This window comes from Mustela nivalis, assembly GCF_964662115.1.
Source record: "Mustela nivalis genome assembly, chromosome: 7".
In the NCBI taxonomy this organism is placed as follows: domain Eukaryota; kingdom Metazoa; phylum Chordata; class Mammalia; order Carnivora; family Mustelidae; genus Mustela; species Mustela nivalis.
Genome location: NC_139026.1, coordinates 81,111,906 through 81,124,923, shown reverse-complemented (window position 1 = coordinate 81,124,923; position 13,018 = coordinate 81,111,906). Strand labels below are relative to the sequence as shown.

The 13,018-nt window shown below is 36.0% G+C and overlaps 1 protein-coding gene across 16 annotated transcripts in view; it reads right to left on the bottom strand.

Annotated features, from left to right (window-relative positions):
• Positions 1-13,018, bottom strand: part of PPHLN1 (periphilin 1) — a 156,977-nt gene that overhangs the window by 49,173 nt on the left and 94,786 nt on the right. For all 16 annotated transcript variants that reach the window (XM_082742246.1, XM_082742235.1, XM_082742239.1 and 13 more), the window contains one exon: positions 996-1,136. In XM_082742246.1, the coding sequence (XP_082598372.1) occupies positions 996-1,136 (141 nt within the window). The remainder of the gene's footprint in view (positions 1-995; positions 1,137-13,018) is intronic.

The window sequence follows — 13,018 nt, the reverse complement described above, 5'->3', positions numbered from 1 at the left end:
GATGTGAAATTGGAAAGCACCCTGAGAAAAGACTTAACTTTATTCTTAATTTCCAATAGGTTTTAGAAGACTATATAACAATAGGACATCTACTCAAAGCACTGGAGAGTAACCATCAAAAACACCTGTACACAATGAGTAACATACAGAATTGCTGAATCACTATACTGTATATCTGAAACTAATATTACACTCTATGTTAACTATACTGGGGGAAAAAACACATTTGTACTGCATGTTACATGTTATAAAACCCTGACAAATTTTATTGACTTCATTTAATCCTCTAAAGTGATAATATACTATGAGGCAGATAATATTTTCACATTAAAACATTTTTAAATTTTGCTAAGCATAATGAGTCCATGTGACAATTTAAAAGAAAATGGTTTTAAATCTCAATAGGTAAGACAAAGCCTCTAAGCTTATTTCATTGAAAAAATATATTTCACACTGCAGTAAAATATAGCTAGACAGTTCTGACCTATAAATATTCTTTAAGCAACCCATTTAATTAAAAACAAGATTCTAACTTTTCAGAATGACATCATTAAATCTATGTACTTATCCTTCACTTTTTCTTCAATATTTGAAAAATGCATAAAAGTAAAATGAAAAATATAAATATCTGTAATCCCAATATTCTAAAATATCATCTGCTAATATTTTGGTATATTTAAAATTTCTTTCAGCCCATTCTTATTGATTTTAATAGTTTAAAATTGCTTCATACTAGCAAGCATATTGATATTCTCTAAATAGAGTAATAGAGTTTGTTTTTTATTAAAAAAATAAAAAAGTAAACAGGAATAGGGGACCAAACTGATCAATATTACTGTGAAATTGAATCAAACAATTTTCAGTTTTTTACATTCTAATTTCAGAATCAGCATGAAAAACAAAATGAAATACACGTATTCAATAAATACTTTAACTACCATGTGCAAAGTGATAGGAACAAAAGATGATGTACTTAGAGAAGATTAAATTCTCACCTGTTCAATCTCTTTGGTTTTTGATGCTATTGCTTTAGAGCGACTGGTTAGCTGACTGTCTTCAAATAATTCTATGCCATCTGTTGCATTTGACTCGGGCTCCTCTGGCTGGTCAATAAACAATGGTGCTGTGGATCCTGCCTTCAAAAAAAATTAGAAATCTTTAATTACATATAGCACTGAAGATGAACGCGTAGAGGCACTAATTGGTACAACATATCAAGAGAAAGTGCTAAATTCAACCGGTTTTAAGAAAACACTTTCAACTTCGCCATGCATAATGAGCATATGTGAGGAGGGCCAAAGAGGAAATGACAGCTACTTTTAAAATTTTAGGTAAGACAAAGCATCTAAGCTTACTTCATTCCAAAAATTATATTTCACACTATATTAAGATACAGCTAGAAGGTTCTGTTCTATAACTATTCCTTAAGCAATCTATTTCAGAAACACTGAAGAGAAAAAGCCTAATTGGAAGAGATCGGCACACATAAGCATATTAAAAAAGCACATGGAAACGGGCTCTACTTTAGGAAGTTAAAAATACCTTGCTCCTACAGCATAAAAATTTATTGAAATCACCGAAAAGAAAAATCCCCAAAGCAATAATAATCACTTCTATTTCATAGCAATAATTCATTAAATATATAATCCCACAAAAAAGCTCATAGCTGACTACTATACTTTCCAATAACACTTTTGTAGAAAAGATAAAAACTTTAAAAAAGTGAGGGAAAACAATTATTTAACTATACTCATTTGTTTATTCAAAAATTTACTGTGGGGGTTCCTGGGCGGCTCAGTTGGTTATGCATCTGACTTCAGGATCCTGGGATGGGGGGGGGGGGGTGCCTGGGTGGCTCAGTGGGTTAAAGCCTCTGCCTTTGGCTCAGGTCATGATCTCAGGGTACTGGGATCGAGTCCTGCATCGCGCTCTCTGCTCAGCAGGGAGCCTGCTTCCTCCTCTCTCTCTGCCTGCTTCTCTGACTACTTGTGATCTCTGTCAAATAAAGAAAGAAAAATCTTAAAAAAAAAAAAAGGATCCTGGGATGGGGCCCTGTGTCAGGCTCCATGCTCGATGGGGAGTCCACTTCTCCCTCCACCCCTGCCACTCCCCCAACTCATGCTGTCTCTCTCTCTCAAATAAATAAAATCATTTAAAAAAATTTACTGTGTGACATTTACAGCAGCATTATCTATGATAGCCAAATTATGGAAACAGCCCAAGTGCCCATCAACTAAGGGATAAGAAAGATGTGGTGTGTACACACACACACACACACACACACACACACAGGAATATTACTCAGCCATCAAAAAAAAATGAAGTATTGCCACACACAGTGACGTGAATGGAGCTGGAGTATATTATTCTAAGTGATGTAAGTCAGTCAGAAAAAAAACAAATGCCATATGATTTCATTCATATATGGAATTTAAAAAACAAAACAAACGAGCAAAGGAAAAACAAAAAATAAGAAAAAATAAGAAAATGATTCTTAACTATAGAGAACTGGTGGTTACCAGAGGGGAGGTGAGTGGAGGGATGTGTTAAACAGGTGATGGAGATTAAAGAGGACATTTGTTGTGGTGAGGACCGGCTGATGCATGGAAGTACTGAATAACTATTTTGTACACCTGAAGCTAATATTACACTGTATGTTAACTAACTGGAATTTGAATAAAATTTTTTTAAAATTTATTGTGTGATAGAGATAGGAAGGTGACAGCATAGTAGGAGGACCCTAGGCTTGTCTCAACCCACAAATTCAACTAAGTAACTATCTTCCTAAATACTCCAGAAATCAACATGAAGACTGGCAGAATTTTACAACTAAAGGTAGAAAAGAGGCCATCCTGAAGAAAGTAGGAAGTGCAGAGATATGGCTTGAGAGAGAAAAAACGGATGGTGACTACTGCAATAGTGGAGAAGGGTGAGAGACAGACAAGACACACAAGAGTGTGGCTGGAGAAAACGAATCCCGCATAGCAACTGGCTTGGAAGCAAGAGGGGATGAATTCCACTGAGTTCTTGCAACCAGTGGCTCCTAAAACCTGGAATTCTAAAGGTCAGTGGGCTTGGCTAAGGGAAAGCCCCTAGGCACTGGGGCTGGTCTTGGAGAGAAGGTGGGACAAACTGCCCTCATACATACAGACTAAAAACAGTGATCTGAAGAGTGCCTGGGGCACAGAGTGAGGAGGTTATTTCTTCATCTTGGGAGTGTGTCCCAGAAAGGCAGTGTTCATGGAGAGAACCCTCCTGGAACAAAGGAACGTGCAGTCACCATTTCCTTCTCCAGCCCCTCAGCATAAGCACAGAGGCACCTGTGGGAACCAGTGCAGTGCCAACACTCCCTATTTAACTTGTTTACACCAAGGCCCAACCCCCCTTCCTCCAACAGACACACACTCTGGTAGAACTGCCCTTCCTAGTCACCCTGGCCTCAGTTCCAGCATGGTAGGCACCCTTGCCATTAGACTGGCCCAAACCCTTGCCTACATCCTGTCTCCACACCCAGGAGTTTTGCACAGCCTCATCTCTGGCTACAGTGGTGACAGGTCTCATTTCACAAGCACACCAGAACACATCAGGTTAAAACATACCACGTTCAGGCCAAGGGCAAAACACCGCCCAGCAGACAAAGACAGTCTCTCCAGAGGACTGGCCTGAAGGATAAGAGGCCAAGAAAAAACAATGGAGCACACACAGCACACACTGGAGAGATTCATGGAAGTGCCAGGCCCTAGGGAACAGGGGACATCTTCTTCAGAAGGCCATTACCCTCAAGAACAGAATACACAGGTGACTTTCCTAAAACACAGCAACAGACACAGAGACTCAGACAAAATGAGAAGACAGAGAAATCTGTCCCAAATAAAAGAACAGGACAAAGTCACAGCCAGAGATCTAAGCAAAACAGGCAGAAGTAACAGGCCTGATGGACTATTTAAAACAATGATCATAAGGATACTTACTGGTCTTGAGAAAAGAGTGGAAGACATCAGCAAGACCCTTAACATAGAGATGAAAAAAGAAAAAATCAGAGATGAAGAGTGCAATAAGCAAGATATGATGGATAAAATGATAGCAGGCTGGAAGAGGCAGAGGAATGAATTAATGAGGTAGAAGATAGAATAATGGAAAGTAAGCAGATGAACAAAAGAGGGAAAGAAGAATTATGCAAAAAAGAGACTTAGGGAACTCAGTGACTCCACCAAACATAAAAACATTCACAATATAGGAGTCCCAGAAGAAGGAGAGAGAGAGAGAGAGAAAAGGGGGCAGAAAATTTATTTGAAAGCTAACAGCTGGAAACTTCCCCTAATGTGTAGAAGGAAACATATTTAGATCCAAGAGGCACAGACAAAGCCCAATAAAATCGGCAAAAACAGATCCACACCAAGACATGTTCCTGGCAAAATGTACCAATAAAGAAAAAAATTTTAAAAGCAGCAAGACAACACAAGACAGTTACATACAAGGGAAACCCCATACCAGGGGATTTTTCAGCAGAAACTTTCCAAGCTAGAAAAAAGTGGCACGCTATACACAATGTGCTGAACAAGACAAATCCAGAGCCAAGAATACTCTATCCAGCAAGACTATCATTCAGAAAAGAGGAGAGATAAAGAATTTCCCAGACAAACGAAAACTAAAGGAGTTCATGACTACTAAACCAGCCCTGAATGAAATTTTAAAGGGAACTCTTTAAGTGGAAAGGAAGACCAAAAGTGAAAGTATGAAGGAAGGAAACGGAAAAGCACTAAAAATGAGTATTTTTGTTAAAATATCAATCAAGAAACACAAAGTAAAAGAATGTAAAATATGACAACACATGAGGAGGAATAAAGAATGGGTTCAAACTTAAACAACCATTGGCTTAATACAGACTGCTATATGCAGAAGATGTTATATTCAAACCTAATGATTCCAACAAAAAGCACTAATAAATAATGCAAAGTATAAAGAGAAAAAAATTCACATATATCATTAAAGAAAACCATCAAAACTATGAGAGAGAAAGAAAAGGCTCAGAGAAAATCTTCAGAAACAAACACAAAACAGGTAATAAAATGGCAATAAATACATATCTATCAGTGATTACTTTGAGTGTAAATGGAATGTAAATCAACAGACACAGGGTGACAGAATGGATAAGAAGACTCATTTATATGACTCATTTATATGATGCTTACAAGAGACTCACTTTAGACCTAAATATACTCATAGATGGAAAGTAAAGGAATGGAGAAACATTTATCAGGCAAATGGATGTCAAAAGAAAGCCAGATTAACAGTGTTTATATCAGCCCAAATAGACTTTAAAACAACGACTGTAATAAAAAACTAAAGATGATATGATGATACTACACAATTATAAAGGAGACAATCCAACAAGAAGATATTTATGCACCCAACATGGGAGCACCCAAATACATAAAATAGTTAATAATGAGCATAAAGGAACTGATCAATAATAATACCATAACAGTAGAAGATTTTAATAGCCTACCCACATCAGTAGACAGATAATCTAAAGAGAAAATCAACAAGGAAACAATGGCTTTGAATGACACACTGGACGACATGGATTGAACAGATATATTTAGAACATTCCAACCTAAAAGAGCAGAATACATATTCTTTTCATGTGCACTTGGAACATTCTCCAGAACAGAGAACATACAAAAGAAGGTCACAAAAGAAGCCTCAACAAAGTCAAAAGAATAAAGTCATACCATGTGTCTATTTGGACTATAATGTTACAAAACTAGAAGTCAACCACAAGAAAAAAATCTGGAAAGAACAAAAATACATGGAGGTTAAATAATATGCTACTAAACAATGACTGGGTCAAGCCGGAAATAAATTAAAAAGTACACAGAAACAAATAAAAATGAAAACACAATGGTTCAAAAGCTTCAGGAAAAGGGGTTCAAAGAGGGAAGTATATAACAATACAGGTCTACCTCACGAATCAAGAAAGATCTCAAATAAACAACTTAACTTTATATCTAAAGAAGCTAGAAAAAGAAAAACAAACAAAACCTAAAATCAGCAGAAAGAAAGAAGTAATATTCTAGCAGAAAAAATTGATACAGAAACTAAAGAAGCAATACAACAATGAAACCAGCTATTTTTCTGAAAACAAAAAAATCACTGAAATTGATAAACCTCTCGCCAGATTTATCAAGAAAAGGGCTCAAATACATAAAAGTCACAAATGAGAGAAGAGAAATAACAAACAACACAGAAACACAAACAATTACAAGAGATTATTATGAAAAAGTGTATGCCAACAAATTAGACAACCTAGGAGAAATGGATAAATTCCTAGAATCATAGAACCTACCAAAACTGAAAAAGCAGGAAAAGAAAAAATTTGAACAGACTGCTTACCAGCAAAGAAATGGACTCCATAAACAAAAAACTCCCAAAAAACAGAAGTCTGGGACTGGATGACTTTACAGGTGAATTCTAGTGAACATTTAAAAGAAGAGTTAATACCTACTCTTCTCAAACTATTCCAAAAACACACAAGAGAAAGGAAAATTTCCAAATTCATTTCTAGGAGGCCAGCATTACCCTGATATCAAAACCAGATAAAGACACCAAAAAAAAAAAAAAAAAAAAAGAGAGAGAGAGAGAAAGAGAGAGAGAGAGAGAAATACAGGCCAGTATCTCTCATGAACATAGATGCAAAAAATCATCAGCAAAATACTAGCACACCAAATCCAAAAATATGGTTTTAAGATTTTATTTATTTGACAGAGATCACAAGTAGGCAGAGAGGCAGACAGAGAGAGAGAGAGGTTTTCACGAATCTGAATTATAAGTTTTAAGGGATCTAATTAAACTGAAAACCTGACTCACTTAAGAAAGAAAGGGTTAGAAATCAGGGAAGATGTCACCATAGGAAGCATCAGAAATCTGTCTCCCAGTGTAAATAACAACTGCACTGGCAAACTTGAACTGATGCAACTATTATGGAACTCTGGACTTTTCTGAAGGCTTGTAACTTCCAACAGACAACACAGATGGTAAACGAAGGTTTACTTCAGCTCTCAGCACAATAGCAACTACCCATCCCCATTCTCAGCCACTTGGTGGGAAGGTACCTATGTTCCTTGAAGCAGCTTGCACATAGCTTACAGGAGCCAGGCTAGGCAAAAAGGAGCCCTTTTTCCAAATATCCAGAGTCTGTGCTCTGATCACTGACTGTTGCTTGTGATCAGAAAACGGTGGATAGCCATTGTTGTTATATCTCTTACTATTATTGCAAACCCCTCTCATTATAGCCGAAGTGACTCCTGGGAATTAAGGGACTGGTACCGTTTTTCCTTTATTTTTCACTTCTTTCCCTTTTTGAAAGCTAGATGTTAATATTAGGACATTAAAAAAGCAAAAACAGGGGCGCCTGGGTGGCTCAGTGGGTTAAAGCCTATGCCTTCGGCTCAGGTCATGATCCCAGGTTCCTGGGATCGAGCTCCAGGTCAGGCTCTCTGCTCGGCAGGGAGCCTGCTTCCTCCTCTCTCTCTCTCTGCCTGCCTCTCTGCCTACTTGTGATCTCTGTCTGTCAAATAAATAAATAAAATCTTAAAAACAAACAAACAAAAACAAAAACAAAACAAAACAAAAAAACCTGCTTATATGGGGAAAGTTAAAAAGTGACTATGCATTCCAAGACTCAAAAAAGACCTGAGAAGACCTTCAATTTACACCCAATTTACGCCAGCACACAGACACCATACAATAATAGAAAAGCTGGGGGTGGGGGCAGGGAGAAATCTCGTTTCCAGAATTACCAGTTATTAAGTTCAAATGCACAGTGTTCAACAAAAAAAAATCACAAGGCATAAAAGAAAGAGGAAAGTAAGGCCCCTTGAAGGAAAAAAAATAAACCAATATAAACTGTCTCTGAAAAATACCTAATGGTAGGTCTGTCAAAAAAAAACTTTAAAACTACTGTCTCAAATTGCCCAAAGAATTAAAGAATGATGTGAAAAAAAGCCAAGAAAATGATATGTGAACAAAATAAAATACAAATGAAGAGAGAGAAAACCTAAAAAGAAACCACAAATAAATTACAAAGCCCGGGCACCTGGGTGGCTCAGTCATTAAGCATCTGCCCTCGGCTCAGGTCATGATCTCAGGGTCTTGGGATCAAGCACCACATCGGGCTCCCTGCCCTGCAGGAAGCCTGTTTCTCCCTCTCCCACTCCCTCTGCTTGTGTTCCCTCTCTCACTGTGTCTCTCTGTCAAATAAATAAATAAATAAAATCTTTTAAAAAAATAAAATAAAAAAAATAAACTACAAAGCTGAAAAGTATAATAACTGAAATGAAAATTTTGCTAAAGGGATCCAAAGGCAGAATTGAGTAGACAAAAGAAAGAATCAGTGAATTTGAAGACAGAAACACAAAAATTATAGAGTCTGAGAAAAAAAAAGATTAAAGAAAAGTGAACAGCCTAAGGAATCTGTTGGGACACCAGCAAGTGGGTCAACATATGCATTGTGGGAGATCTAAAAGAGAGAAAGCAGCAAAAAATATTTGAATAAATAATAGTTTTAAATTTTCCAAATTTGATGAAGACTTGAATATCAACATCTAAGAAGCTCAACAAAATCTAAGTAAGATGAACTCAAAGATGCTCACACGAAAATACATTACAATCAAATTTTCAAAAGACAAAATTCAGTAATTTTCACTGAAAGCAGTGAAAAGCAAACATCATATACAAGGGAAATTCATGAAGATTAGCAGATTTCTCATCAGAAACTCTGGAGGCAAGATTACAGTAGACCCATAATCAAAGTATGGTTGACTCTGAACAATACGGTAAAGGGCGGGGGCAACCACCCACACAATCAAGTCTCTGTATAACTTTTGACTCTCCAAAATTTTAATAGCCTAATATTAATCAGATGCCTTAATGATAACACAATCACTATATATTTTGTATGCTATATGTATTATACATTGCATTCTTAAAATATCTAACCTTTTCATAATTTGGGGGTATTTCTATGCTACACAGTTTGTCTGTGAGTCTTTTTAAATTGTTGCAAATCTCAAAAAACTTTTCCAACACATTTACTGAAAAATATCGACATATAAGTGGACCTATACAGTTCAAACGTTAACCGTAATAAAAGAAAAACTATCAACCAAGAATTCTATATCTAGGAAAATTGTCCTTCAGAAATGAGGGAAAAATTAAGACATTCTCAGATTAACAAAACCTGAGGGAAGTTATGGCTACTAAATCTGCCCTGCAATAAATGCTCAAGGGGATCCTACAAGGATACTCCACAGTAATTCAAAGACTTCTGGAGAAATAAAGACCTCTATAAAAATAATTACATAGGCAATTATAAAAACTAGTATTATTGTACCAATGCTCTGCAACTGCACTTTTTTTTCTTTTGTTTTCTACACTGGATTTAAGAGACTAATAAATTTAAAGAACACTATTAGTGTAAAGGCTAACAGTAATGCAGCCTGCCTCGGTGGCTCACTCATTAAACTTCCAACTCTTGATCTCAGCTCAGGTCTTGATCTCAGAGTCATGAAGTTCAAGCCCGGCACTGGGCTCTCTGGTGGGTGTGGAGCCCACTTAAAAAAAAGAAAAAAGAAAAAGAAAAAGCTAGTATTACTATAACTCCAAATTTTGTTTTCTAGATAACTTAAGAGACTACTGAATTTAAAAGAATTATTAGTTTATGTTTTGGGGGCACAAAATGTATAAAAAGATTTAATTTTGTGACATCAAAAACTAAAAGGGGTAGAGATGGAATTGTAGAGGAGCAGAGTTTTTGTATATTATTGAACTTAAACTGATATAAATACAAATTAGTGTATATCCTTAGGATATAAATGTAATCCTTGTGGTAACCATAAAGATAATATGCACAGAACATATACAAAAAGAAATTAAGAAAGAATCTAACATTTTACTACCCGTCCCCCACAAAATCAATTAAACAAAAGAATATAAGAATGCAGAAAATGAGGGACAATTACATGGCATGTAAAAAACAATAGCCCAATGATAGAAGCCCTTCTTCTCAGTAATTAATTAAGTTTTAATGGATTAAACCTTCCAATCAAAGGACAAAGATTGGCAGAACGGATAAAAACACATGACCCAACAATATAATGTCTACAAGAGACTTACTTCAGACTCAAAGACACAAACATGTTGAAAGTAAAAGGATGGAAAAAGATATTCCATGCAAATAGTAACTTAAAAAAAAGTAGGTGTGGCTATACCAATATCAGTCAAAACAGACTTTAAATCAAAAAATGTTATAAGAGACAAGGTATTATATATTAATAAAAGGTCCAATGCAGCAAGAAGATTTAACAATTACAAGTATCTATTGACCTAATGACACAGCATCAAAATATATGAAGTAAAAAATGCCAGATTCACTGAAAGGAGAAATAATAGTTATACAGTAACAGTTAAAAATTTCAGTACCCTTGCCACAATAATGGAAAGAAAAATCAGATAAAAGTAAGGAAACAGAGGACTTAAACAAGACAATCCACAAAGTAGATCTAACAGACAAAGGTCATGCTATCCAACAACAACAGAATATATTCTCAAGTGCATGAGACAGTATTTCAACAGACTTAAGTGTTAGGCCATATATAAAATGTCAATAAATTTAAAAAGTAAAACTGGAAAATTCATAAAATTGTGGAAATTGAACAACACAATTTTAAATAAGCAATGAGCCAAAGAAGAAATCACATGAAAAGTAGGAAAATACTTAGAGACAAAGAAAGTGAAAACACAATGTATAAAAACTTAGGAGAAGCAGCAAACCAGTGCTAAGAGGGAATTAATGGCTATAAACACTTATATTAAAAAAACAAGAACAAACTCAAATCAATAACCTAACTTACAACTTAAGGAACTAGAAAAAACAGAACTAAACCCAAAGCTAGCGGAAGGAAAGAAATAAAGATTAGAGCATAGGTAAATGAAATAAATAGAAAACGAGAAAAAAATCATGGGGCACCTGGGGGGTATCCCCAATTGTTAAGTGTCTGTCTTCTAAGCCTCTGCCTTCAGCTCAGGTCATGATCCCAGGGTCCTGGTTGGGATCGAGCCCCGTATTGGGCTCCCTGCTCGGCAGGAAGCCTGCTTCTGCCCCTGCCACGCCCCCTGCTTCTGTTCCCTCTCTTGCTGTGTCCCTCTCTGTCAAATAAATACATAAAATCTTAAAAAAAAAGAAAGAAGGAAAGAAAGAAAAGAAAAAAAAAATCAAAGAAATGAAAAGCTGGTTCTTCAAAAAGATCATGATTGACAAACCTTTAGCTGGAAGGACCAAGGAAAAAAAAAGAGAAGACTCAAATTACTAAAATCAAAAATGAAAGTGTGAACGTTACTACCAATTGTATAAAAATAAGGATTATTAAGAGAATATTATGAACAACTGCATGCTGACTAACAGGATAAATAAAATGGACAATTCCTAGAAATACAAAACCTACCAAGACTAAGTCAAGAAGAAATAGAAAATCTAAATAGACTTGTAACTTCTAAGGAAATTGACATCAGTAATCAAAAATCTCCCAACAGGGCGCCTGGGTGGCTCAGTGGGTTAAGCCTCTGCCTTCAGCTCAGGTCATGACCCCAGGGTCCAGGGATCGGGGCCCGCATCGGGCTCTCTGCTCAGCGGGGAGTCTGCTTCTCCCTCTCTCTGCCTGCCTCTCTGCCTACTTGTGATCTCTCTCTCTCAATTTCAAATAAATAAATAAAATCTTAAAAAAAAAAAACTCCCAACAAAGAAAAGCCATGAATCTAATGGTTTCACTGATAATAAGCTCTACCAAAAATTTAAAGAACTAATATCAAGCCTTTTAAAACTCTTTCAAAAAAACTGAAGAGGAAGGGACACTTCCTAATTCTTTCTAAGGGGACATTATTACCTCGAAACCAAAGCCAGACAAAGACATTACAACAAAAGCTACACAGTCTGATACCCTTAGGAACACTGACGCCAAAAATCTCAACAAAACACTAGCAAAAAGCATTCAGCAGCATATTAAAAGGATTATACATCATGCACAAGAGGGATTTATTCCTGAAATGCAAGGGATAGTTCAACACAGGAAAATTGATCAATGTAATACTCTACATCAACAGAATGATGGGGAAAAATCTATACAATCACCTGAATTCATGTGGAAGAAGCATTTGACAAAATTTAACACCCTTTCATGATGATACTCAACAAACTAGGACTAGAAGTAAACTGCATAATAAAAGCCATATATGAAAAACCCACAGCTAGCCTCACACTCAATACTGAAACACTGACCTTTCTTTAAGATTAGGGACAAGGCAAGGATCCCTGCTTTCACCACTTCTATGCAAAACAGTACTGGGAGTTTTAGTCAGAACAGTTAGGGAAGGAGAGGAGAGAGGAGAAGGGGTATGCAAATTAGAAAGGAATAAATAAAATTCTCTTTTTGCAGATATGACCTTATATGTAGAAAACCCTAAAGATTAAACACACACACACACACACACACACACACACACACACACACACATACTATAAATGAATTCAGCAAAGTAGCAAGATACAAACTCAACAGGTAAAAATTAACTGCATTTCTGTAGATGAACAACAAAATAATTTAAAAAGTAAATCACAGAAAAATTCCACTTACGATAGCATCAAAAAGGACAAAATTTAGGAATTAACCAAGGAGATGAAAACTTTGTATAATGAAAACTATAAAAACACTGCTGAAATAAAACATAAATGAAAACACTTCCCATGTGCACACACTGCAAAGACTTAATATTATTAAAATGTCAATAATACCCAAAGCAATCTACATTTTCAGGCATTCCCTACCAAAATACCAATGCCATTTTTTACAGAAATAAGGAAAAAAAAAACCCTCTACTAAAATTCATAAGGAATCTGAAGGGACCCAGGATACCTAAAATAAGCCTTGAAAAAGAGCAAAAGCGGAAGACCTACACTTCCTGA